This window comes from Pseudomicrostroma glucosiphilum (genome assembly GCF_003144135.1).
Source record: "Pseudomicrostroma glucosiphilum strain MCA 4718 unplaced genomic scaffold BCV69scaffold_14, whole genome shotgun sequence".
NCBI lineage: Eukaryota > Fungi > Basidiomycota > Exobasidiomycetes > Microstromatales > Microstromataceae > Microstroma > Microstroma glucosiphilum.
Window position 1 is genome coordinate 21,620 of NW_020289926.1, and position 24,434 is coordinate 46,053.

Below are 24,434 nucleotides of genomic sequence, written 5' to 3' on the forward strand. Positions count from 1 at the left end.
CTGCGTGACCTCTTCACACACTGTGAAAGCTTAGCATGTGCTTCTCAAATATGCATCTTGATCTCGATGCCCGTACCTCGAAGAAAGGTGCACAATCTGTCACAGCAAGCTCAACAGCTGCCGCACATGAAGTTGTTGGAATTGTGCAACTTGTGCTAGTAGGCTGCGTACAGTACCGTACAGTACATCGCTGCTCTCCTGACGCGCATCGAAGATCAGCGGAACGGCACCATCTTACGACAACACGATTCGACGGTACAGTAACGTGCCGCACAGCACGGCACTGTACTGTACCCTCTTTTTCCACCCTCTCTTTGATGCGCAAGCGCAGTGCACAGCAGTCAGCATCTTCTCCAACAGCAGAGTCTGACAGTGCCGATCAGATGCTGATGCAATGGTCCAGTAAGCTTTGCGGTAATCGCGTTATACTGTCTGTCTTTCGGCACAGCATTCACACATGTACTGTACTGTAGCCTAGTAATCTCAAGTGCGAGGATGTGGCACAACAAGCCACTGTACGTTCCTGCTGCATCCTGCGACATCAACGGGCACCTTTTGTTTGCCATCCAACGTTGCTCAAAACAGACTCACAAGTCGGCACCTTGAAAACAGAACTGGCGGTCTTCCTTATACTTTTACGGTCTGATGTGAGTAGATGTATAGCTCTCTAGCCAAAGACAAGCACAGATCTGTGTCAGCTATGCCGTCCACTGCGTCATTGCATAATGCCAAAACGCTTCTTTCCGCTAGTGTTCGTCTGAGGCGAGTGGTGACAATCGAGTAAGCTCTCGCAAAAAGTGCGCAGAGCTGCAACTGTGGTGGTACAGTACAGTACACCAGGAAAGTCAGAGTTGCGCCATTCGCATTCTTCGACATGACAAAAACAAAAACGTCAGAATTGCAAAAGATGCAATTGACTGCAGCACAGTGCGCTACAGTCAGACCCGAGACATTGTGAGTATTCTCTGAGGAGGCCATTAGATTACCCTCCTGTGTCTTTGCAGCGATATGGATACTTTGATCGCCATTTTCGCTCCTACGTTGAGTCTCTGATTTTTTTTGGCTTGGACTGTATGTGTTGCACGGAATTGTCGAACCTCTCGACACAACAGCAGCTTTGATCTCCATGATCGGTTCTGCCATCAACCGCGGAATACTGTACTCTTTTCAGTCAAAGTCTCCAGCTTTGTTGTTGTAGGATGAGGGAGCGGTTCCTGCGAGAATGCGAAAGCTCTGGATCTCTCTGAATGGAAGCAGTGGAACCTCGCAGACAATGTGCAATTCTGACAAGGCTGCAGTGGGCAAAAGAGCGGCCCAGATCTGACAACAGGGGTCGCAATATGTTGCAATGTATTCGATTGCGTGATTGTGCATGTGTGTGCGGGAACAGCGAGTCTGTGCTGGCTGGGAAGGCCTGCGTTATCTTTACATCAACCTTTGATCCGCCCACAGGTTGGCGCACTGGAAATCAGGGCGGTAATGCGTGACTTTGTATTATACGATTCTGCTCAAATTGCGTAGAGCGATATGGTATCAAATGCGCCACTCAAATTGCAACACAGCAGGTCAGCTGAAAGCTACGGCAGATGATAGATGCAGCTGTAGATATCCTGTAGAGGAATTGCCTATCAGTCACTGTCTCATACCATTTACATAGCCCATATGCACATTCTGAGTTCTAGGCAACTCTTTTGGATTCTGCTCGTGTCCTGGACAGTGTTTTGCGAAATTATTCTTCTCACATGGTGGAATTACCGCATCACTCGCTGTAGCTGTAAAAATACTCTTTTTGTGAATCAATTCTAGCCGAATGGGTTTCAGATCAGCCGCTCTGCCCAGATTCTAGCCAAGGCAAGAAACCTCTGGCAGGATACACGTTCAAGAGTAATCGCATGACACTGCTCTAGTGCTTGAATCTGGCTACAACATGGCTCATTCTCAGGCTTTGATTGTCGAAATGCGAGGCAGACTGCCAATCTCACCTGCAGCGGGCTAGATTTGAGTGACGAAAGGAGTACGGTCCTCCAAGCCAAATCATGAACCATGAGCCTCTGAAGTGATCTACAGGACCCAATGCGGGACTGCAGCACAATCATATCAAAGATAATCCGTTGTCTACTCGACAGCGCTGTACAGTACTAGAGCATACTGTATTGTACTGTACCACAGTAAAGAGTAGTATGTACAGACTCAAATCTCGATACTGCAATCTATAGTACAGTACGCTTGTACTGTACCAGTGCTTCTTTTGTCACTCAGTTCTAGCCACATGGAGTCCGGGTAGGCAGGCTTCTGCACCATCTGGCAAATTGCCTCAGACTTTGGCCATCTGAGCTTGTGATCAAGCCCTCTCTAGCAGAGACAGGATACTAGAGCAGTGTCTGGCTGCCAGGATTCACTGTGCATGCCGCCGAAATACTGATGTTCTGGCTAGGATTGAGAAAGTCGGCTTCAACTGGCTGCAGCTGGCTAGAAATAAGTGACAAAAGGAGTACAGAAATGGTAAACGAGAATGAAGACACCACGTCTCACAATGCCCGAGGAGAGACTAAAGCAATGCTGTACGATCCCATGAGTTGAGACGGTGACATACAGTAAGGCGGCAGATGACCTGTAAAAAGGCAAAACCACTGGAAAAGATGTCGTCCGAACAAAAGAAAAGGGCATGGTCAGAAACGAGAGATGGCATCACACTGTGCACACTGCGGCAGTTGGAGCATCAACCCTGGCAGGAGTGCGTTGTGCAGGCACAAGCGACGGCGTACAACGGACAAGTTGGCAAGATATCGCGAGGTGTTGCCAAAGTGGACCGCTACGGTAGATCCACAGACGATAGCCCGCACGAATCGGCCTACTTTCGCAAACACGCTGGGTCGCTCATGTTTCATCTGTCCAAGGAAGAAGAGATGTCCTCTGTATTGACACGCCGTTCTCAACAATGCTGTCACGTTGCCTCCCCTGGCGACCGCTGGGCGAGCTGTGGGGAAACCGGACTCCCTCGAAGAGTACAGTCGAACATCGAACGACCAGCAATCCGAGCAGCAGCAGCAGCATCGTGACAATTCTGCGACACGGTCAAGGAAGGGACCAGCCCTGACATCATACATTCACTATGAGCTTGACACACTGGCCCTGTGGAAATGGCTATCGTATCCACCAAACAAGGTTGCGAAGATCGAGTCGTTCAAGAATTTGCATCGTATACTCTTGCCGTGATGCAACACGTTGACGTGAGTCTGACGATCAGGGTGCTTGCAATCACCGATGTGTGTGTTCATTGGCTTTCTGATTCGACCTGGCGGTGTATCAAGAACGTACGTGCTAGAAGAGTGAAATGTCTGACTGCCTATTGGCTAATGTCTGCGGTATGGCTGTCCGCTCGACTTACTGAAGGGCTTCCTGCCGGAGAGTTGAGAGGAGCCGGCGTCCACAAGATGTACACGAGTGCGCCATAACATGCGACTCGAGACTACGAAGCTACGTACGAAGCTACGTGGCTTGCGACGATTTTGTGTCTGAATCCTGAACGACCGTGTGCCGGGTTCCACGCGATTGAGCTGCTGAGCCTGACATCAAGCTATTGTCTGCCTCCACGCCGAACGAGCCTTCCTTTGTCTCGCCTGTGCGGTGCTTGAGCCTGGGGCTTCGAACTAGATTTGCTGCCTTACAGAGCGGAGAGTTGCTTTTATGCCTTCCTCTGATACAGCTGACAGATGTGCGGCCTGGATTGAACAGCTTTCAATCGAGGTCGATTGCTCTCCGATCTTCACCTGGTATCTCTGAGGTTGAAGCAGCAAAGTTGCAAAGACCCTGTGCTTCTGACGGGTCACGAGTGCGCCTGCGATGTCACTCGAGACACTGAACTCTTACAGCACAACTGCAATACGTAACGACTCCGACCGTATAGTGGGGAGTGTGTCGCAAGTTGGACTCGAGCAGTGGCGTCGCTGAGCTATCTAGAAACGTCCCCGATGGTCAGCATCACCGAAGGTCCGGCTTTGTCGCACGGGCGCTCGTTGCAGTGAAAGCGGTCGAAGCTTGTGAGCTGGCAGTGCTGGGCGCGAGGCCGCAGAAAGCATCTCTACGATCATGGAGGGTACTGGAGGCGAATTTGTGCGAGGAACAATTTGCATTGATGTGCAGAATCTCGACGCCTTCCTAGCAAGCTTACCCCAGAGACGCTTCCTGAAGGGTGCTACCGTGTCTGAAGTACGGCTGAGTCGGCTATCGACTGCGCGATGAGACTGCCGACCTCAGTGCGCTACTTAGTCTGGCGATATTCGGGAGTGACAGATGTTGTGCCAACTTAGAGGCGACACTTGCACCATGTCTTCGCGAGCAGCCGTGGCTCGAAGATGCGATTTCAGGGTCTCGAGGAACGCGTGGCTTGCTTGCGGGTTGATAGTGGGCGGAGCTGCAATGTGGATCAGGCGGAAGGGCCGTGGCGCGGCGGAGATCAGCAGCAGCTGGTGCACCTTGTTGCAACAACCACGACACGGACTCACACCTTGATTGACCCCGGCGGTATCCCCGACTGTCCCTCCTCCCTCTTGATCCTTTCCTCTCAGGAAGTCACATCGCTGCCGTCTCCATGTACACTGGCTGCACGAGGGGCGTATCCCTGTACGTCACAGACTAGGTCTCAGCTCCATCTCCATCTGACCTGTGCGAAGACGGCAAGATGGCAGCCCTTCCTCCTTCTCACCCACACCGTCCGGACTCTCGCGCAGCCCATGCATCGCAGAGCACCTCACGGGGCGCAGTGCGTTCGCGACCGAGATCTGCTCTGGCTTTCGCCCGCAACTTCTTAAGCCAATCGGGCAAAGCTGCTAATCAAGGGAAAGTCTCTGACAGCTCAGCAAGGCCGGAAGCCACACTCTCAAAGCCACGAGGCCAGCCAAGTACCAGAGACTCCCTCTTGAGGCCAACCACTCCTTCTCATACGCTCGTGTCAGAGTCCATACAAGATACACGCAGACCGGGGCGCTATTCATCCCTCTTCCGCAGACCAAGTGGACCGGATCTCGCCACCTCGCCCGTATTTTCGGCCTCCTCTTCCTCCCTTCCCTTGACGCATACAATGCCGCTGGATGGTCAGTCTCACAGCACCCGTGACCGCCAGAGAAGAGCAAGCTTCTCCCACTTGACGCGCGGCAAATCCTCGTCTGGCGTGGGCAACAAAGCACGCGTTGCCACGTCAGATGTGCTTGACGAAGGCCTGGCTCAAGCACCTCCTTCTGCTGCTCGCAAAATCTACAAGAGCGAGGACGTGGTGAACTACATCAGGCAAGGAGTCGTTCCGCAGTCGAATGTAGACAAGACGACCGAAGCCGAGACTCGCTCGGCCATCTTGGCATCGTCCAGCTTCGATAATTCTTCTATCGCTCCAGAGACCCCTGACAACAGCAATAGGCCTCATCGCAGGAGCAATAGTCTGAGTTCTGCAGCCTTACTGAGCACCGATGCCTTCAGTATACGTCGGGGTATCTTCGAGCGCAAGAAACACACAAACAAAGACGAACATGACTGCGTCGTATCGGAAAGCAGCGATACCCTTGCCCCAACGAACTCGCCGACCCCTCTCTCGGGCATTTCCACGCGGGGAACTTTATGGTCCGATAGACCATCTTCATCCCAAAGCTTTTCTCTCCTCCCAAGGTCCAGCAATAAGCTCAGACTCAAAAGTTCCCCTTCGACAATGACGGGAAGCATCAAATCTGCCGGTAGGAAAGGTTGGACAGTGGTTCGTGGACGGGTGACAACGCCAACAACCTCGGCAGATGAGTCGGGATGGTCTCTGACCTCATCATGCGAGAGAGACCTGCTCAATGATGCCACTCAGCGCTGGCTGCAGCTGGAAGACGCAAGCTTTGCAGAGTCGCCCGCGGGTCATGGCCTGATCTTTGGGGTGCCCCTCGCATCGGCTGTGATCCGAACCCGCCTCGTCTCGCCAGGCGCTGATTCCGATCATCATTTGGGTGCCCCCGAGACGGTTGATCGCAGCCAACCTCAAGGTGAAAAAGTATGCTTGGCCCTCGCAGAAAGTCCTGCCTCCACAATTGGTACTCTTGATTTCGGCGAAGAGTTCACATTTCCCTTGTCCCTTTTGACGGGAGAGACGGGCGACGGCTCTGCACTCCAGTCAGACGAAATAGTGACACCTTCCGCGAACACCAACTCTGGAGCGCACTTGCCGCAGAGCTCCCCCGTCGTTTCAAATCCACTCGATCGTCAGAGTGCCCGGCACCAGATGCTGCCCAGATTCGTGACCAGGTGCCTCGAATCCCTAGAGACGTTTGGTGTACAAGAGGAAGGGATCTATCGTCTTTCTGGCCGATCCTCACACACTGCCAGGTTGCGAACCGTCTTTGATGGCAAGTGTGAGCCGCCTTGGGCACGGCAAGGCGGATTTGCCTACGACTTGGACCTGAGGCTCGTCTCACCGGCCGACTGCGATATCAATTCGGTGTGTTCAATCCTGAAGGCGTACCTGCGGGAGCTTCCGCAGCCCCTTCTTACAAGAGCTCAGCTTGGCAGACTCGACGCCTCCCTCTCTGGCGACACGATTGACCTTGATGAAGCTCGAGACAGCCTACAGGATTCTGGAGTCTACGAATGGTATCTTATGAGAGAAATCGCGTTGCATCTCTTAGACATCTCTTCCGACAAAGCAGTTGCCAAGACACGGATGACTCTGTCGAGCATATGTCTGGTGCTTGCGCCAACGCTCGCGATCCCTGTCCACCTCTTGCGATTCATCGTGCAAGAGCACGAGGCCCTTTTCGCTAGCGGCCCAAGGCAAAATCCCGAATCCAGCATTGGTAGCCGCTCGACCCAGTTGGAACGTGCATGCGAAGCGAACTTGCTCATCGGTGAGAGTTCAGCCAATAGCAATCGACAATCGAATGCAAGCAGTGTCTCCACCATCCTTCCGCGTCGCGAACAAGCCGGGCCTGGCTGCGCGGGTGCAGTCCAATCCGGACAGGTATGGTCCCCGACAGCGGCGCCTGCTTTGACTTGGCTCACACGTCGGCCCGTTGGCTCGCAGGGGTCCGACCGTCAGCATGACCACCGGCCTTCCACGAGCTTTGCTTCTCTATCTCTTTCATGCACGGACACGGCATCAACGCAGCAATCGTGTCCTTCTTTGGTCAATCTGGAACCGCAAGATTCTGGAGTTTCTTCCGAAGCAGCATCCAGTCTCAACACTATTGCTTCTGCGACCTTCAAGGAAGGAGCTTTTGAGACTCTCACCCACTCTGCGGCGTGCTCGAGCTCCCTTCCGCACGACCTACCTCATGACATGCCGGCTCAGCCCTCCCCAGATGACGTCCGTGGGCGAGCAGGCTCGCCAACCCTACCCTCTTTCACACTGACTTCTTATCCTGCTTTGAGTGCTGCTGGTGACAAGCACATGACGTCGACGTCTTCAGTTCTGATACCCCAGGGATCCTCCTCCTCGCTGCGTAGCAGTAGACCACCCAGCCAGTATGTCACCCCCACGTCTTCTCCTCGCATGAGCGAAGGCTCACCATAGTGGCCACGTCTGGTGTCTTGTCGCCCCTGTACCTCCCTTGTTCGTCGCCCTGGAATTACCTGCCTTCTGCGACATGTGCGAAGACCAAAGGTGCCTCGTCGCCTGCCCTTCCGTTGTGCGCGGCTCACAGGGTCGAAGCCAGGACGTGCGTGACCTTGCGTGATACTTGTCAGGTGCTGCGAGAGGTGGGTCAGCACAAGCCCGCCTCGAGAGCGGGGGTGGAGGTCTGTGCAGGCGGAGGTCCGGCGATTTCCTGGCCGCCTCGGCTACGCTATGACTCGACTGATTCGACGACCAGTGTGCGGATCGGTTGAAGGAAGCAACGCTCCTGACTCATGCGTGGCGAGCATGTTAGAGCTGGCGTCAAGACGACGACACGGCCTACTTCAAACACACGAACATCTCGCCTTCAATGTCAGCGTCCCTGAGTCCTCACTCTCGCGAGTGACCATGTCTTCTCTGACCACGGACCTTCTGATCGTAGGCGGTGGCCCGGCCGGGCTTACCTGCGCTCTCGTCTTCGCTCGCCTGGCCAGGCCGGCAATACTTTATGATTCCGGTCTCTATCGAAATGCACAGAGCAAAGAGGCGCACACCATTCCTGGGTATGACGGCAAGAGTCCAGCAGACTGGAGGAGAGACGTCGTCGCCGAGATCCAGGCCTCCTATCCATGGGTCACAATCCGGCGTGGACAGATCGACAAGATTCACAAATCAGAATCGGGCATCTTCGAGGCTTCGGCTGCCGACGGTGCATCTTTGAGAGCTCGCAAGGTTGTACTCGCTACGGGTATACAAGACAATTTGCCGGACGTTCCCGGTACGTACCGACCAAAAACTTCACATTATCTTCGAACTTACCCTGAATGTTTGTGATCGTCGTGCAGGTGTTGCTAAGATATGGGGAACCAAAGCGCTCCATTGCATCTTCTGTCACGGCACCGAGACTCGCTTTTCGCCCTTAGCGTTCCTCCTTGACGCAAAGAAACCTCGATTCAATTCAATGGTAGTGGCCTCTTCACTGAGCCTGTGGCCATCTCTGCGCCATCCTGCAACTTACTACCTCACAGACGGTCTAGACATTGCAGATGAAGGTCAACTCGTCAAGTCGGGCTTGCAGTCCGAACTCAGGGTCATCAAAGCAAATGGCTCCATCATCATCACAGAGAAGATCTCGCGCATCGAGGACACATCGGATGGGCTGCTGGTACACTTTGAAAACCACAGAGAGCCCTTGGCCGTTGGTCACGTGGCCGTCATGCCCAATTCTTGGTCTCCCAATCCTCACAGTCGGGCGTTTCTCGATGAAGCCCTCCTGAGCAGACCTTTGTCTCCCGATGGAAGCATTGTACCTGCCGAGTCTAAAGACCTCGAGGGTCGAGGCACCTTGCCGCCTCTGATGGGCGACGAGCCTCGTACAGCCACCAGAGGCCTCTTCTGGGCCGGCAATTCTGGAAGTTTCATGGGCAATGTCATCAATGCCATATCACAAGGTCAGATGTCCGCTGTCATGGCTGGCAAGGAACTAGGTGATGAAGACTTGGCGCAAGCGAGACAATGAGCTCACGGTACTAGCTGCATGGCCAGATACAGGAGGCGTGACTCACGTGCGCTGACCACGGCGGCTTGACGAAGCAGCGGAGCTCGGCACACGCGCGGATGCGGTGAATGGAAACGGCATCAACGCCGAGATATGCACAAGCGGGGAGGTTCCTGCATCTGCGGCGGCAAAGTTCGGACCAGCTGGGCTGTCGGATGGTCGGGCACAGGCCACAAACGCTTGACCACGCAGCTACCATTTCGTAATGAATGGATATTTATCCGTCAGTCTTGCAGTACTGCCTGTTGCGATAGTTCCTGATTGTGGTCCATGTGCGTGCATCGGGCTCTAGTCGAAGCCATTTGCAGCCACAATATGAATCACTCCCCTGGGCTGCAGGTCTCAGCGGCTTTTTCAACCCACGCTTGGCGACTTCGGGGAATTCCGGCACTTTAGATCAAGTAGGCAGAAGACCAGTATCAGATAAGAACAGCGCCGCAAACTTTGAGCTTTTCCAGCATCGGCGAGACTCAGACGGGAGGGGACCTTATCGGTCCAAGGTAGAAGAACCCGCCCTTCGCGAGCGGGTCCCGTCCGCCTTTCACCACTTCTCCCCATCAGTTTTGCTCTCTGTGATCTCCACCATATTGAGCTTTCTCCACTCATAAGCTCTACGCTCCTTGGCATAGAGACCTCATCTGGCTTCGGCGGCATTCTTCCTGTTTCAACAGACACGGAACGATGCCCAGCAATATAGTCGAGCACGAAACGTTACCCAGGCTGGACAGCGACGTTGGGGCGGCTGAGAAACACCTCGAAGATGTCTCGTTCGAGCCAGACTCAAAGGCGTTCGATGAGTCAAATGAGAATCCTCGGCAAATTTCACAGATGGCGCAGCACGGTGTGCAGGCCGTAGAGGCTATAACTCTGAATTGGTCCAAAGGATGGCTTTGGACTGCTTACGGCTCGTGAGTGATGTGTCCAGAGAAGGGCGCAACGCTGCAGATGTCATCTTGCCACGTGACGCCCGTGGCGGCTACCGGTCGATGACAGCTTGCTCACACAAACGCAGCTCCTTCCCCTCAGCATGTGGCTGATCTACCTTGTCAACGCCTTCCAAGGGTCGATCACCTCTAATCTTGCCGCATACATTGCCAGCGACTTTGAAGATGCGCCACTAGTCACCGTTATCGGAACGGTTTCCTCCATCATGGCGACCGCTATGACTATGCCGATTGCGAGGATGTTGAACGTCTGGGATCGAGGTAACGGTTTCCTGTTCCTGGCAGCCATTGCAACTCTGGGTCTGATCCTATCAGCCGCCTGCAATAGTCTGCCAGTGTATTGTGCCGCTCAAGTATTCTACTACGTTGGTTTCCAAGGCCTAATCTTCTGCGTCGATGTCATCACTTTGGACACTTCGACTCTGAGGGATCGAGGCCTTGCATACGCGTTCACCTCGTCGCCATACATCATCAGCGCCTTCGCCGGGCCTAAAGCAGCCGAAGGGTTCAACGACTACAACTGGCGCTGGGGGTATGGCTGCTTTGCCATCATCCTGCCATTCGTCTGTATCCCCTTGTATGGTACCCTCTTGTACAACAAGAAGAAGGCGATTGCCTCTGGTGCTCTCATCCAGCCGGTATCGGACAAGAAGAGCGTCAAGGCCTGGCTATGGGACTTCATCATTGAGTTCGACTGTGAGTGTGATTGACCATGCTAGCATGATGCGACGAAGCGACGCTTCGCTCATCGCTGCAACTCACGCTACTTCTCTTCATCTCCGTCCTGGCAGTGGTGGGCGTAATCTTGTTGGCTGGCGGCATGTCCCTCTTCCTGTTGCCGTTCATCATCGCTGGGTCAACAGAAGATCAGTGGGCTGCTCCGCACATCATTGCGATGCTAGTGGTGGGATTCATTCTCCTGGTTGCTTTCGCGCTATTCGAACGCTTTGTTGCGCCAAGGCCTTTCATTCCCTACTCCGTCCTACGGAACCGTACCATTCTTGGTGCTTGTCTGCTGGATTTGGTCTACCAGATCGCCTACTATTGCTGGGACGACTATTTTTCCTCCTACTTGCAAGTCGTCTACAACAGGTCGCTGGCAGACGCTGGCTACATCGGCAACATCTTTGATGTTGTCTCGGGTGTCTGGTTGCTGGGCGTCGGCTACTGCATTCGAAGAACTTGCCGCTTCAGGTGGTTGTTGTACTGGTCCGTACCTCTATACATACTGGGCGAAGGGCTGCTCATCTACTTCCGAAAGGAGGGGACCAACATTGGCTACATCATCATGTGCCAGATCTTCATGGCCATCGGCGGTGGTACCATTATCATTGTGGAGCAAGTTGCTATCCTCTCTGTCCCAACTCACAACGACGCTGCCTCCGCGTTGGCTATTCTCGAGATGTTTGGAACCGTAGGTGACGCCGTGGGCGCCTCGGTCTCTGGTGCTATATGGACGCAACTCTTCCCCAATTACCTCCAGACATTACTTCCGGAAGAAAGCGTAGGGGACTGGGAGACCATCTACGACTCACTGGATGTACAGCTGAGCTACCCAGTGGGCAACGTGACCCGCACAGCCATCTCGCAGGCCTATGGCGATACTCAGACCTGGATGGTCACAGCTGGTACCATCTTCATGGCTTTCTCGCTCGTATGTATTTTCATCATTCGAGATATTAAGCTGGACACCAAGAGTCAGGTCAAGGGCCTCTTATTCTAATTTACCAGCCGTTAACCCGGCATAGCGTCGTTGGGTGAACGGCGAAGACCGACGATGGAAAGACTGGCGGTACAGTGGGGCTGCTTTTGGTGGATTACGAACAGAAGTGGCCGGATGTCAATGTCAAAGTCATGACGAGAGCCAATAATATATATCGGTCCTGAAAGACCAGACTGAGGCAAAATGTGGCATGTCAGGCTGCCGCGTCTAGAGGCCTTGTGTTCTGACACAGGCAACCACGAAGATTAAAGTCGCACCGTTTACTGCCCTCGCTCTACTTACGATTTCAGTGTAATTCTCTGTCTGCCAATATGCACGCCGCCCCGACCGATGCAATGAACCTATCCCATGCCCCATTCGTCGTCGCTCGCTGCAGCAAATCAACCTGCCCTCGAGATGTGCATCACAAAGCTCTTCTCCTACGGAGACTCGTCATGAAGGTGGTATTTCTGCGGTGGGTAATAATGTTACACGGCCGTTCGCTTTGCAAATGTCGCAGCCTGCGTTGACGCGGTAGCAGCGGGGAGAAGAATGTCGCCTAAATTTGCGCTTCGGGTTTCCGACCCGTCTATTTTCCTGAAGACGAAGCGGACGGCTGGAATGAAGGAGCAGCAGCAGACAGCGTAGCTGAGTCAGCAGGCCGAGGCTGCAGGGAGGACTTTGCGCCATTGGGTATGGCTGATGAGGGTGGCTCTGGCGCAGCGTGAGAAGCCCCTTTCCCTCCCTTTGAGCCACCGCCACGAGAAGAGCCTCCACCCCGACCACCACGTGCAGCGCTTCCTTCGCGACCACCACGATCCGGCTGACCGCCGCCGCGATTGTGATTCCCTGCTGAGCGCTTGGGTCCTTTAGGCGGAGCTTGGCCCTGTGGCTTCGGCGTCGAAGAGTCCCCTTTGACAGAGGTCTCTTGTCCGCCGGTACCCTCGTCTCCCTGCTTGTTGGCAGTGCCTCCCTTGCCCTTCTTCTTCCCCTCTTTGCTGCCGCTACCTCCAGTCTGCCTACTCGCAGCCTTCTCTTCCGCCTTGACTCTGCGACTCTCTTCCTCGAACCACTTCTCAAATTCCAGCCGCTCCTTTTCGGCTCTCAGCCTCTCCCCTTCGGCTTTGCGATCCTCGGCCTGAATCTCAGCAAAAGACTTCTTCTGCGGGGTCATAGCTTCAGAAGCCACCGCTGCAGCCACTTGCTGGGCCTGAATCTCCGCAAATGTCATCCCAATCGTGCTCGGGCTTGGTGAAGGTGACAGGGGAGCCGCTGGCGTCCGCTGCGAGGTCGAATGAGACCTGCCAGAGACTGGTGCCCTCTGCGACGACGGTGGAGGCGTAGCACCCGGTCTTGACCAAACAGCTTCAGAGACACTTCGCGAGAGGGATGGAGCGGTGGCTTTGACCGGAGTGAACGTGGGGCCGAGGTGCGGCGAAGGGAAGGAGCCAGATGGAGTTCGTTGATCAGAGGAACCGCCGGCAGGTCCGGAACGTAGAGGTGGTCGATTTGGATTAGGCGATGCCAACTCATTCATGACTGCTGCGTGTCGAAGGTTTGGAGGTGTGTCTACCACCTTCCAAGGAGAACCCTTGCTCGGAGTGGTACTTGGAACACTTTCTGATGGATTCGGATCTTGGCTGGTCGACGCCATCAATTGCTGCTGAGCAAGCTTCTTTCGTTCCTTCTGGCTCAGCTTGGGAGCAAGGCTGAGCGCAGACAGATCCGGCACGTCGCCTGCTCCACTTCCACTTGCATCCGCGATCACAGGTGTCCCTGGAGGACGCAGAGGTGTAGTGATCCCGCTGGAGGTATTGGACCCCCGGGTAGGTAGAGCCGAGGACCGAATTGTAGGCACAGGTGTCGACGTCGAAGCACGACTCTTTTCGGCGGCCATGATGCTGCGAAGATCGCTGCTTCCGGCCGCTGCTGTTGATGCTTGCCTCGCCTTCGTTGAGGCCAGGTCGTTTTGTGGACGCTTGCTGAGCCAAGGAGCAGCTGCCGATTTGCCATCAAGAGCTTTTGGCAGCTGAAATGCATCAGCCTGGAGCCGTTGCGAGTGTAAACTGCGGTCGACCACAGCGCCGAGGCTTGGACTGCTTGTGAATTCCTCGTCCATGTCGAACAACGCCGAATCTTGGGAAACTGCAGGGCGAAGCTCAGGAGAGGCGAGAGGACTGGCCGGGGTCCTCAATCCCTTGCGAGATGATGAGGCTGGGAGTGGCGGTCTCTTGCCGATCTTGTAACAAGACAGGTTGAGAGAGGCAGGGGGTATGTCGAGCGACTCATGGTAATCTTGATGCTTCACCATGAGGGCACTGAGGAAGTCGCTTTGAAGCGATCTATGCAATCGGTCGTCCTGTTTCTTCTTGACGAATTGGGCCAGTTCACGAATCATTCTATGCTCCAGGTCATCCAACATGCCGCCCTCCAGAAGACTTTCGAGATTCTGGGCGCAGTATAGCAAGCTGGCCTCCTTGAGCGGTAGTGCGTAGAAGGTATCGGCGATGGTAAGCAGCGCTGCGATATTGTTCGGCGAAGTTCTGGCGCGCAGCAGCGAGCTGCAGATGAGCTTCAGACGGTCCAAGAGCAGCTCATTGCTTGCTCCTAGTATCTCAGTGAGATAATCGATCCACTCATCTTGAGTCATGCTCTTGTCCCTGCCATCTAGGATTTCGCCAGAAGCGGCATCGCCGTAGAGGTACTGCAAATGAACTCCAAGCACATTCCATCTGAGATGACTCAGGTCGATTGCAATCTTGCCATTCGACCAGCGCGAAGATGACCAGTCCGGCTGCAATAGCGCGGTGAAGAAGGGAGATCTGCGGAGAATAACGGAGTGTGCAGGCACTGTACGGTCCGACAAGCGTAGCTCGATGTCGTGGAGGGGAGAATCTGCAACAGCGCAGTCGACCGACGAGTTGAAGAAGCTACGTAGATCGGTGCAGAGCGTCGATGTTGGAGTCCGAGGCACAGGACTGTTCAGGCATGGCGTGAGAGCGGGCAAAGCCAGTATGCTGGCAAGCTCCTTCAGCTGAGACTGGACAGTGCTACGATTGACTTTGGCGAGGCTAAGTTGTCGATCCGCCCTCATGCCGACGCTGGCAGTCCAGATGGCAGGCAGATCATCTGCGTAGAGGTAATAGAGCAGAAACAGACCAGTGTGGAAACTGCATTGGGGTAGGAGCATGGTCGTCACATCTGGACGGGGTCTCTTGACAATGACGCCCTCTGGGGCATCCCTTGGTCCTCTCTCCCCTGGATGCTCGAGCACGTGTCGAATCGTCGGGATGCGAGCAGCGACTATGGCTCGATGAGCAGGCAAATACTTGCCTCCAGCGATGATGAACATGTCGCAGCCCGTAGGCGGATCGAGGGCCTTAGGTCCGTACTTGTCCTGAGCGCTATCCCACCGACGAGCGGCCTCTGCCAAGAGTGAAGCAATTGCACTGTGACGCTGTATCGTAGAGTCTCCTCTCTCGTCATCTGAATCGTCGCCCTCTTCCTCTGAGTCTGAAGGGCCGGTCTGCGCCTTCTCGTCACTGACGACATCGACGCCAATATCCGCAGTGATGTGGCTGTCTTTATTGTCTGAAAAACCGCCCCTATCTGAAGAGATGCGGAGGAACGGCAGTGATCTGGCCATGTCCTCGGCCAATGTGTTGCCTTTGATGCGGATGTCCTTCACAGGGGGGTGACCACGAATGGCTGCAAAGCCGCCACTTTCGTTGGTGGCGACCTTGATCACTCGCTGTAACAAAGGGGTTTGGGCGAACTTGAATGCGCGGGCATTTCCGGTCTTGGAGGAGGGCTTCCCTGCCGAAGCCGCCTCACCCGAGCGACGCGAGCGAACAAAGACGTGGCCGGACGAGGTACACAGAATGATGGAGCCATCGAGACTGATGGCAACATCTCTTACAGCCGTGAATTTCTTTCTGACAGACCAGACGAGCTGAGGCTCGGGCGCAGGTATCCTCTTCGTCGCAGTGGAGCTGACGGAAGACCCAGTGGCATACTCGCTAGGATGGCCAAGGCTGAAAGTGAAGAGATCACCGTAGTCACTCAAAGCAGCAAAAGTGCTGCCAGAGCTCGTAATTTTGGCGATACTAGGCTTAGGCTGAGCTTGCCGCGGCCTGAAGACGGACATTTTCTCGCTGAATCGTGTCATGGGAAATTGCAGTCTAAAGTTAAGGTCTCCATGGTACACCAGGACATCGAATGTGCTGAGAAGCAACGCTGTAGCATGGTCGGTACAGGCCACTTGTCGGACTTGTGAAGTGACAGATGTGACCTTGCGAGGTTGAATTTGCAAGGGCGTGGCGGTCTTGTCGTACCCAAGCTGTCCGGTGTTGGAGCCCCAGGTGTAGAGCGAATCAGCAGAGAAAGCTACAGAGTGCAGCTTGCTCACAGCTGCGCCAAGAATCTCCTCTTTCTTCAAGGGTCCGACGATTTTGCGAGGTGTGATCTGTACATCTAGGATCTTGGTTGAGGAGCTCGCGGACTGACCGCTACTGCCAGATGCACTGCCTGCCCCACTGGATCCAACGAGTCCTTGCCCTGACTCGAGCGTATAGCCGAGTACGCCGAACTTGTTCAAACCGAATGAGTAGATATTGCCGGACGTTGTAACGATGAGTGTGTGATCCGGCCCAACTGCAACGCTGGCAGCTGTTTCTTTGAAGTCGGCCAGAGGTGTGAGGGTGGGCTGGGTAGAGGCATTGCGCCCCAGACGGCCGTTCGAGCCGATTCCGGCAACCCAGACGTTCCCGCTGCTTTCGTTGGTCACCACCACGGTGTGCATCTTTGACATCTGTACATCTTTGACGGTGATACGATCGAACTGACGTCCAGCAGGCAGAGTATACGAGGTTTGAGCTTCGTTGCCCTCAACTGATGGTCGTTTCAGCAAGACAGAGTCTGGCAGGGCACGATCATTGCCGTCTCCAAGGCCAAGTGTGTAATTCCGGTTGGAGCCCCAGAGGTAGAGATCACCTGGCGATGCGTTTCCTCGCACACCAGAGTCCGCCAGTAGATTGGGCGGGGCCGGGTTGGTGCCGGAGACCGTGGAATTGTACAGATCGAAGGCACTGAGTCCTTCACTATCTTTTAGACGGACATCGATGGCGGTATGCCGTAGTAGGGTGAGGGCGTGATGCAGATTGCCATGGTAGAGGGCACGATGAAGAGCGGTATACCCTGTCATTGTCAAGAGAAGTCGAGTGGAAGCGAGGCGGCACTGTCGTCAGTTTCTGACTACACGAGATATAGCCTCAAAGATTTGCTTAGACTGTCTCGCTACTCACCTGACTCGCCGTCTTGAACATTGACGTTGCAGCTCGGGTGACTCAGCAGAGCCAAGAGAAAGTCAGTGCTGATACCTTCATCCGAGCTTGCGATGAGATGCAGCGCGGTTCTCCCGTAGTGGTCGCGTCTATTCACCTCGCTGGGCGGAGCAGGTGCAATCTGACTACTGTTCCAAGACCCATACGAGTTCCCGCCATAGGAGTGGTAGGTCGGCGATTTCGAGTAGGAAGACGAGGACGCATGCTGATTGTGACCCGAGGTATTCAGGCCCGCTGCAGCGGGTCCTCCTTTCAGCACGGCACGAAATCTCTGCAAATCTCGAACCCGCCAGCAGTCAATCAAGGTGGGAATGCCCGCACCTGCATTGCTAGACGGCGCCATGCGTTACGGTCTGAGCGAAGCCTCCTCCCCGGGCTCAGAGACGCCAATTCCCGCCTTGAGATGACAGGAACGAGCGACCTCTATCCGGCAAGAGGGAGAGCAACGCACAAGGGACTTTCCTCAAAGAAAGGTCAGCCCTGGTATCGGAAGACGAGCTCCAAATGACCCCAATCGAAGCTCGAGCGAGATCCTTTGAGCTCGCGGCTGGGTATATGCGATGCTCGAAGACGGGGGCGAGCGATGCGCGGCTCAGTGGCGAAAGATGCCCGGAGTGAGCTCAGCTGAACGAGGCCGGAGGAAGACGAAGTGTGTGAAGTGAGGCTACAGTCATATAGAGCAGAGGATGTGGAAGTGAGTCGATGCCTGAGGTGGGGCCAAGTAAGTGAGTGAGCGGTAGGACCAAGGTGTGGCGGGGGGCGAACGTTTTGGCGAGCCTGCCTTGCTTGCTTCGCGTTCCGCCTTCCGCCATGACTCCACGTCTTGCTTCCGATTCCGACCCTGAAACGCCGCCAAGACAAAGGCAGCGATAACAGAAAGTATCATTAGAGACAGGAGCGGCAGAACCCGATGAATTGAGAATGTCATCATTATCGAAGCACAAGAGGAATCGAGTCGCAGCAGGAAGGTCCGACGGCCACCGCTGGCTTCTTTACCTTTCCCTGTCATCATCTATCTCGCTAAGCTCTTCCTCGCGATCTAACCCCCCCCCCTCACTTTCGTCCCCCTTTGCTCCCCTTCTTCGGACCAGCTCCCCTCTTGAGCACCTTACCAGCCCTCCTCATCGCCTCCTCCAACCTCTTCGCCTCAGAAATCACCTCGTCCCAGTCTCCGTCAAGGACAATGGCTTCCATCAACCCTGGCAGGGGTGTAGCACCATAGCCTCTCCACCTGCCAGGTCCGACGAGCAGACTCTTGTACCACGGACGGTCTTTGAGTCCCGAGGGAGAAATGAAGGTCTGCTCGAAGAGGCGTAGCGAGCGGTTGATGCTGGCGACGCGGGCCAGAAGGGCGGGCAAGGGGGAGGGCTGCGGGAGAGATGAAGAGGAGAGTTCGGCAAGGCGAGAGAGGCTGAAGTGGGCTTCGCTCGGAAGGTCGGATGGTGTTGAAGATACGTCGGAGAGGACGGCATCGCCAAGTCCAGGGCCAGACATAGGTTCAGAGGCAGAGTAGGTGTGATCGCCAGCCAGATCCCGGAGCTCCTTCTCGACTTGAGCCTTCTCGTCATATAGTTCCTTGGTAGCGGCTTGTAGCCTTGCATGAGAGCTCTTGAGGTCCTTGAAGAGCGCATGATGACAACCTTGCCACCTTCCACTGGACCGACTTGTTCCCTTTCCGAGCGGTCCGTCCCTTTTGGCTTTGTTGAATTTGGCCTGCACCTCATCGATGTACTCCCCAATCACCGAGACATACTCGCCGACATCGAGCTGCAGGAAGAGACTCTGGGACATACGCCAGGTAGCTAGTCCAAGAACCTTGGCAATCGTGGTGATGCGCTTGAAGCCCGGGTCGCCAAAGTGATCCATGTAGTAGAAGGAGTCGTAGTTGGAGTGGTAGTGGTACACTGCATCTCCGTCCCGGGCACTGTAGGCGAATCCAATGTCGGACGAGGGGATACCAAGGTGCTGCAAGAAGACAGAGTAGTCTGAACCTGAACCCAGAGGGCCTACTTTGGTGATGTTGAGCTTGGGGCTGGCCTCGTCTTTGGAGTTTGGATCCTCAACGCTCTTGGCTACATCTCTGTACAGCTGTGCTAGCGAAGGAGAAGCTCCCATCCTCAGCCAGGAGCCGGCAGCTGCCACGTCTGTGTTGAAGTAGGCCACCGCATGCTCCCGGAGCCATTGTGCATAATCTTCGCCAAATTCGGTGCTGCCGACCAGACCGTACTCTTCTGCGTCCCAGCTGGCGATGAGAATGTTCCTCATAGGTCTCCAGTGGTACTCATTGGTGAGATGTCCGAGACCAGCAACGAGCTCGTGCATCGCGGCTGTACCGCTGGAGGGATCTGCCCCACCAAAAGTCCAAGCATCTCGGTGCACAGCGGTGATTACGGTCTCGTCCGAAATGAGCCCTGGGATGAAGGCGTAGGTGTTCCAGATGGCCTTTGACTCAATGGACGTCATGTTGTTCTCCATCGAGGCGACCATCTCGCTTGGGCCAGACCAGTATTCTTCCACGCCTGGTACCTTGCCCACCCACAGAGAATCCTTGGATTCCAGCTCGGCAGTATTGACGCCGTGCCCCACGAGGGCCTCCAGAAGAGGTTTGGCATTCGAGTAACTGATGGGAAGGCTGGGGATCTTGGGAAGGGAGTCGGCTTCTTCAGGATCGAGGCGCGTTGCATTCTTGTAGCTAGGCTCGCCTGGTGTTCCTGGGTCTCCGGGATAGAAGCTCAGAGCTTGTACGCTGCCTCGCTGGACGGAATGGGGTTGCCGAGCTGGACCATGTGGGTAAGGCTTATAACCATTGGCTTCGGTCACGTTGCCGTCCTCAAGAGGGTCGCTGTAGATGAGTGTACCAACTGCCCCGGCATCAGCAGAGGCACGTACCTTGAGACCTCGGAAGGGACCTCCGTATCTGCAGAGCGTGATGGCCCCTTCGACCTTGACGCCTTTCTTCTTGAGGGCAGCGAAGTCATCGATGGTACACAGGCCAGCGTACACGATGGGTCCAGATGCTGAGCCTGGCTTGCTGTAGCCATGGAAAGGCTGGTTGCCCTGAGAGCTGGTTGGATCTTCTTTGATGACGTCCTCCGACAGATTAGCGGTGAAGGCAACTTCGCCACCCGGACGGGAGAGCGAGAGTGACGAGTTCTTGGGATAATTGAGCCAGACATAGTAGGTGTCTGTCCAGACTCGGGCCTTGTTGCCGCTTGCGGTCCAATCTCCGGTGAGGTAATGGATACTCTCGGGTGAACCAGCGTCAAAGAGGAGCGCTGTAGGGTCGTCGACTTTGGGAGCACCGAGTAGCTCTGCCCATTCTTGCTGGATCTGTAGAGCAGACTGGTAGTCATGATCTGTACCCGCTACGTGCAGGCTATGAGCGGCAAGGGAGCGACAGGGGCATATGAGTCAGCTCTTACGTCTGCCTGATCGCCCGTGCCCATTGAACGCAGAGATCCTTGGCACGGTATTACTCACCGACTTGTGTAATTCTTCAATGCTGCGCGTGCGCTCTTGGGGTCAGGCACGCTGAGAAATTGCTCCTCGAGGTATTTGGCGACGTCTGGCATGGTGGTGTGCAGTGTTGCATTGCTTGAGGAGGGGCTGTCGATGTCGCCGGCATCCACCATGTGCTCAGCAAAGGCAGCTTTAGCATGAAGCGCCTCAAGCATGCCGTTGACTGTACGCTGTACTCTCGCACGATGGGGACATTGATGGTGGGAAGATGCTCCAGTGAGCGACTTCCACCAGGAATGAGAGTGGGACTTGGATTGCGAGTGTGAGTGATGCCCCTTGTTCTTCCAAGACAGGGACGCAGACCAAGAGTGAAAGTTGACTTCTTCGCCGTAGACGGAAGTGTCGGGTGTGCTGGACAGGGTGTAGTAGGTGAACCCAGCAGACAGGCTGAGGAGGAGGAGCAGAGTGCGTAGGCCCATGTATCTCCGAGGTGGTGGTGTTGTACGCTGCGATGCGGAGTAGGGGAGCAGTGCCGAGCCCTTTGCGTCGATACGATCATTGTCCAAGGATTGTTTGACGTCGGCGCTGTAGTTGTCAGCAGCCATGGTATAAGGAGGGGGGCTGTCTCGAAGCTCTTGCTGTGAGCGCGAGCGGATGGTCATGGTGGGCGGCTGTTGGTGGAGGTGGTGGAGGGGGAGGTGAGGCTGATGGCGATGATGGCGAGTGTGATACGTCTGCTGCTGCTGCTGCTGCTGCTCAGAAGCCAAGTGGCTCCAGATGAGCATCTGTCCGTGGGAGGTGTGGAGATGATGGTAGGAGTGTGAGTGGATGGGGGCCCGAGGGAGATAGCGGAGTGCCTCTGTGTGCGGCTGAGTGAGGCCAGGGGCGGCGGCTGTGGTGCCTGGCAGGGGTGCAGTGCCTGGCCAGGCGCATCTCCCCCGGTCCTTGGTCCTTGCGCTCAGATCACGTCGTCCGCCTGAGTTCCGCCCTGCTTCCGTTCCTACCGTCGATGTTGCTCTCCTACTTTCTTGCTCCGCTCCTGCCCACCCTCCTTCTATCAGCACCACCACTACCCTCGAGCACCATCGTCTCGTCCAGGAGGATGTCCTTGGCGGCTACTACCTCCACTGCGGCTGCAGCGGGCTCGCCGCCTCTGGTAGGCGCAACGCCTCAGTGGTCCGACTTGGTCAAGCGATCCCTCTCTCCACGTCTAGTGCGGCTGCCCATTCTCACCCTCGTATTCCTGCACCTGGCACTCACCATCGTCCACTTACCCACCTCGCTCCATTCCACACTGGACCTGGTCCTGCTCCCTCTGCGGCCTACACTCTTCCTCTGCTCTCTGCTGGCCTTCATCGTCGGCGTACTTCCAACACTCGTAGTCAGGCGCAGGATTCTTGCCAGGACCACTTGGCAGGCGGCACTATGCGGGCCAGCAGCCTCGCCAAGAGCAATGCCATCTGTCGTCACGCTCCCGCTAGGCGTCAAAGTATCGACGAGTACCACCGGCGGTCGAGCAAACTACCACCTCACTCTTTCGTCCACCTGGCTGTCCGCAGCCCTCCACGGTCTGGCAACACTCCTGTCAAATGCCCTCCTCGTGGCTTCCTTTGCCGCTTACTCCCCAGAGCCCACTTGGTGGTTGCCATACCAGCGTGTGCCTTCGACTCGCAAGAGTACTGGCTCATTCGGTAGAACAGTCACCACCACCACTCATCACTGGAGGCCCAATGAGGCGGTATGGCTCTTGCTCCTCCAACCCTTGGTCCTTGGTATAGCTTCAAGTCTGCTAGCTTCGGCTCTACCTCATGGAGTGTGGTCGGTGCCGCCACTCCGGGTCCCTCAATTCCCCACTTTCCTCATCAACAGCCTCCCGGCGTCCATCGGTGGAGCAGCCTTTGTATCATCTACGCTTTCCAAGAGGGTCTCGACCTCAATGTCGCCCCTGGTCGTCAAGGCTGCTCTGCAGTACCTCGTACTCTCCACAGCGCTTCTACTCTTCTACCTACCCCTACGCCTGCCTTTTTTCAGACTGCTTCTCATCTTTCTCCCGCCCTATTCGGCCCTACGCCGTATGGTCATTCCGTCTCTACGAAGCGGCTTCAGCCTCACTACGATGTCCCACCTTACCACCCTCTTTCTCACATCAGGAGCATGCGCAATGGTGCAAGGCGCAACTAGGGCACTCGCCGCCAATCTCTGGGAAGTCTATGCTACCCATCCGCTGGCAATCACGGCTACTCAGGTGTCCAGCTCCGTGGCCCAAGGGGCGAATGGCAAGTCCCTCGAGGTCATGATTGGCGCCCTGGAAAAGTACGCGCCGAGGCGCACACCAGCGGCTACAGCCAGCGCTGGTGCTGAGAGCGAAGCGGAGCGCGCTTTCCTCTTCACCCACGCCCTCTTCGACTTTACAGCCCTCTGCACAGACACTACTACACAAGGCGCACAAGTCAGGCGGGCGTTCTTCAAGCACTTTGCTGTGCCCAGCGTCCCCAGTTCCCAGGACTCCGCTTCTGCCTCTGCTGCCGCGGGTGGAGGAGGTGGAACCGTCAGCGCGTGGGAGAGGGTCAGTGAGGTCTTACTTGGAGTCGTTGACGGGGCGGTCGATGAATGGGAGAAGGGTGCATCTACTGAAATTGGGTCAAGCGTTGCGGCACAGAGGACTGGCGAGGTCAAGAAAGGATCCGAGTCGTCGGTAGCTGTTGCTGCCCGCAGCAAGGGTAAGGAGCTCGAGGTTGTCAAGGGCGGCATGGCCGGAAGTGTCCCTCCGCCAGCGGCATCAACTGCACGACTGGCAGCAGCGCAAGGACATGGCCAGTCCTCGGCTGTGAGCTCGGCAGGTGAAGGGCAGACGACGGTCTGGCAGAGACTTGTCGCTCCTCCGCCGTCTACAGGAGCTGGCTCTTCTAACACCTCGGCGACGTCAAGCTCGCAAGGCGCGTCTGCTCCAGCACCCGCCGCAGGCACGACCACTGCTTCATCGAGCTCTCTAGGCGCTCTCGGCCCCCTCGCAAGCACTCTCCAAGCGCTAGGCTCTCGTATTTCCTCCCTTCTACCCGCTCCGGTCTCCTCCCTCCTACTCTCGGGACCCCGCGCTGCCAACAGCCAAAGTTCCTCCAGCGCGAGCGCAAACGCCAACGGGGACGCAAGCGATTCGTTGCTGCACTTGCTCCTGACGCTCCACGCAATCTACACGCTCCTCCTCTTCTCTCTGCAGGAAGACGAGTGGGGCTCTGTGACGCTGAGCGAGCGACGTGCGCTGGGCGTCGAAAGATGGATCGCGCTGGGCGGGAGGGTGGAGAGGGCGGTTAGGCGAATGGTACCTGCGCTTGCTGCTGGTGCTGGTGCTGGTGCTGGTGCTGGTGCTGGTGCTGGTGCTGGTGCTGGTGCTGGTGCTGGTGCTGGTGCTGGTGCTGGTGCTGGTGCTGGTGCTGATGAGAAAGAGGAGAAGGATCCAAAAGCGGGTGGAGCAAAGGGCGAGGCGGACGAGACGGGCTGGGAATGGCGACTACTCGTGCAAGAGGCACAACGCGGTCGTGAGGGCGTGGCGAGGGAATTTGGAATCGTCTCGTAGTGGGGGACAGCTCAAGCCCTGTCCCCAGCAATTAGCCGCGGGAGAGCCAATGTGATCAAAAGAATTCATACGAGCCCAATCGATGGAAATCAGCTCGCAGCTCGCCGCCGCTTTGAGAGCATTTTGTACTACTTCTTCCCACGCATAACCTGCCTTGCATATGAATTGACATCACCTTCGCATCTCACAGCCCTTCGACACCCGATAGAGTTCGAAATCGAGCAGTCCTTCCGTTTCTTCCTGGCAACCTCTCCACTTGCAATGGTCGTTTGTCCA

General features: G+C 55.8%; 6 protein-coding genes across 6 annotated transcripts; 4 read left to right on the forward strand and 2 right to left on the reverse strand.

Moving 5' to 3' along the window:
• The first annotated feature begins 4,489 nt into the window (after nucleotides 1-4,489).
• BCV69DRAFT_60259 (hypothetical protein) lies at nucleotides 4,490-7,674 on the forward strand. Its single transcript, XM_025495389.1, has one exon. It carries the CDS (start codon nucleotides 4,682-4,684, stop codon nucleotides 7,535-7,537), a length of 2,856 nt encoding a protein of 951 aa, XP_025345863.1. The 5' UTR covers nucleotides 4,490-4,681; the 3' UTR covers nucleotides 7,538-7,674.
• Nucleotides 7,675-7,987: 313 nt separating this feature from the next.
• BCV69DRAFT_252132 (FAD/NAD(P)-binding domain-containing protein) lies at nucleotides 7,988-9,098 on the forward strand (the record flags this gene model as incomplete). The annotated part of the gene is made up of 2 exons (XM_025490462.1): nucleotides 7,988-8,357; nucleotides 8,425-9,098. 2 exons carry the CDS (start codon nucleotides 7,988-7,990, stop codon nucleotides 9,096-9,098), a joined length of 1,044 nt encoding a protein of 347 aa, XP_025345864.1.
• An 880-nt stretch (nucleotides 9,099-9,978) lies between these two features.
• BCV69DRAFT_60262 (MFS general substrate transporter) lies at nucleotides 9,979-11,960 on the forward strand. Its single transcript, XM_025495390.1, has 2 exons — nucleotides 9,979-10,777; nucleotides 10,873-11,960. The coding sequence occupies exons 1-2, from the start codon at nucleotides 10,165-10,167 to the stop codon at nucleotides 11,802-11,804; spliced, it is 1,545 nt and encodes a 514-aa protein (XP_025345865.1). The 5' UTR covers nucleotides 9,979-10,164; the 3' UTR covers nucleotides 11,805-11,960.
• A 412-nt stretch (nucleotides 11,961-12,372) lies between these two features.
• BCV69DRAFT_252100 (hypothetical protein) lies at nucleotides 12,373-17,468 on the reverse strand (the record flags this gene model as incomplete). The annotated part of the gene is made up of 7 exons (XM_025490459.1): nucleotides 12,373-12,635; nucleotides 12,726-13,455; nucleotides 13,516-13,588; nucleotides 13,652-15,361; nucleotides 15,413-16,256; nucleotides 16,308-16,979; nucleotides 17,087-17,468. 7 exons carry the CDS (start codon nucleotides 17,466-17,468, stop codon nucleotides 12,373-12,375), a joined length of 4,674 nt encoding a protein of 1,557 aa, XP_025345866.1.
• Nucleotides 17,469-18,012: 544 nt separating this feature from the next.
• BCV69DRAFT_284688 (Zn-dependent exopeptidase) lies at nucleotides 18,013-21,413 on the reverse strand. The gene is made up of 2 exons (XM_025493135.1): nucleotides 20,606-21,413; nucleotides 18,013-20,501 (listed from the first exon to the last, which is right to left on the reverse strand). Exons 1-2 carry the CDS (start codon nucleotides 21,244-21,246, stop codon nucleotides 18,179-18,181), a joined length of 2,964 nt encoding a protein of 987 aa, XP_025345867.1. The 5' UTR covers nucleotides 21,247-21,413; the 3' UTR covers nucleotides 18,013-18,178.
• Nucleotides 21,292-24,158, forward strand: BCV69DRAFT_278619 (hypothetical protein; the record flags this gene model as incomplete). Its single annotated transcript, XM_025491212.1, has 3 exons — nucleotides 21,292-21,404; nucleotides 21,646-21,740; nucleotides 21,799-24,158. 3 exons carry the CDS (start codon nucleotides 21,292-21,294, stop codon nucleotides 24,156-24,158), a joined length of 2,568 nt encoding a protein of 855 aa, XP_025345868.1.
• Between the last annotated feature and the right edge of the window lie 276 nt (nucleotides 24,159-24,434).

Excerpts from the sequence above, each read along its gene's own strand:
- BCV69DRAFT_60262 (XM_025495390.1), top strand. The coding sequence starts at position 10,165 with ATGTGGCTGATCTACCTTGTCAACGCCTTCCAAGGGTCGATCACCTCT. Across the intron at positions 10,778-10,872 it reads CTTCATCATTGAGTTCGACT|TGGTGGGCGTAATCTTGTTG; the intron begins GTGAGTGTGATT and ends CCGTCCTGGCAG.
- BCV69DRAFT_60259 (XM_025495389.1), top strand. The coding sequence starts at position 4,682 with ATGGCAGCCCTTCCTCCTTCTCACCCACACCGTCCGGACTCTCGCGCA.
- BCV69DRAFT_284688 (XM_025493135.1), bottom strand. The coding sequence starts at position 21,246 with ATGACCATCCGCTCGCGCTCACAGCAAGAGCTTCGAGACAGCCCCCCT. Across the intron at positions 20,502-20,605 it reads TTGAAGAATTACACAAGTCG|CCTGCACGTAGCGGGTACAG; the intron begins GTGAGTAATACC and ends TGCCGCTCATAG.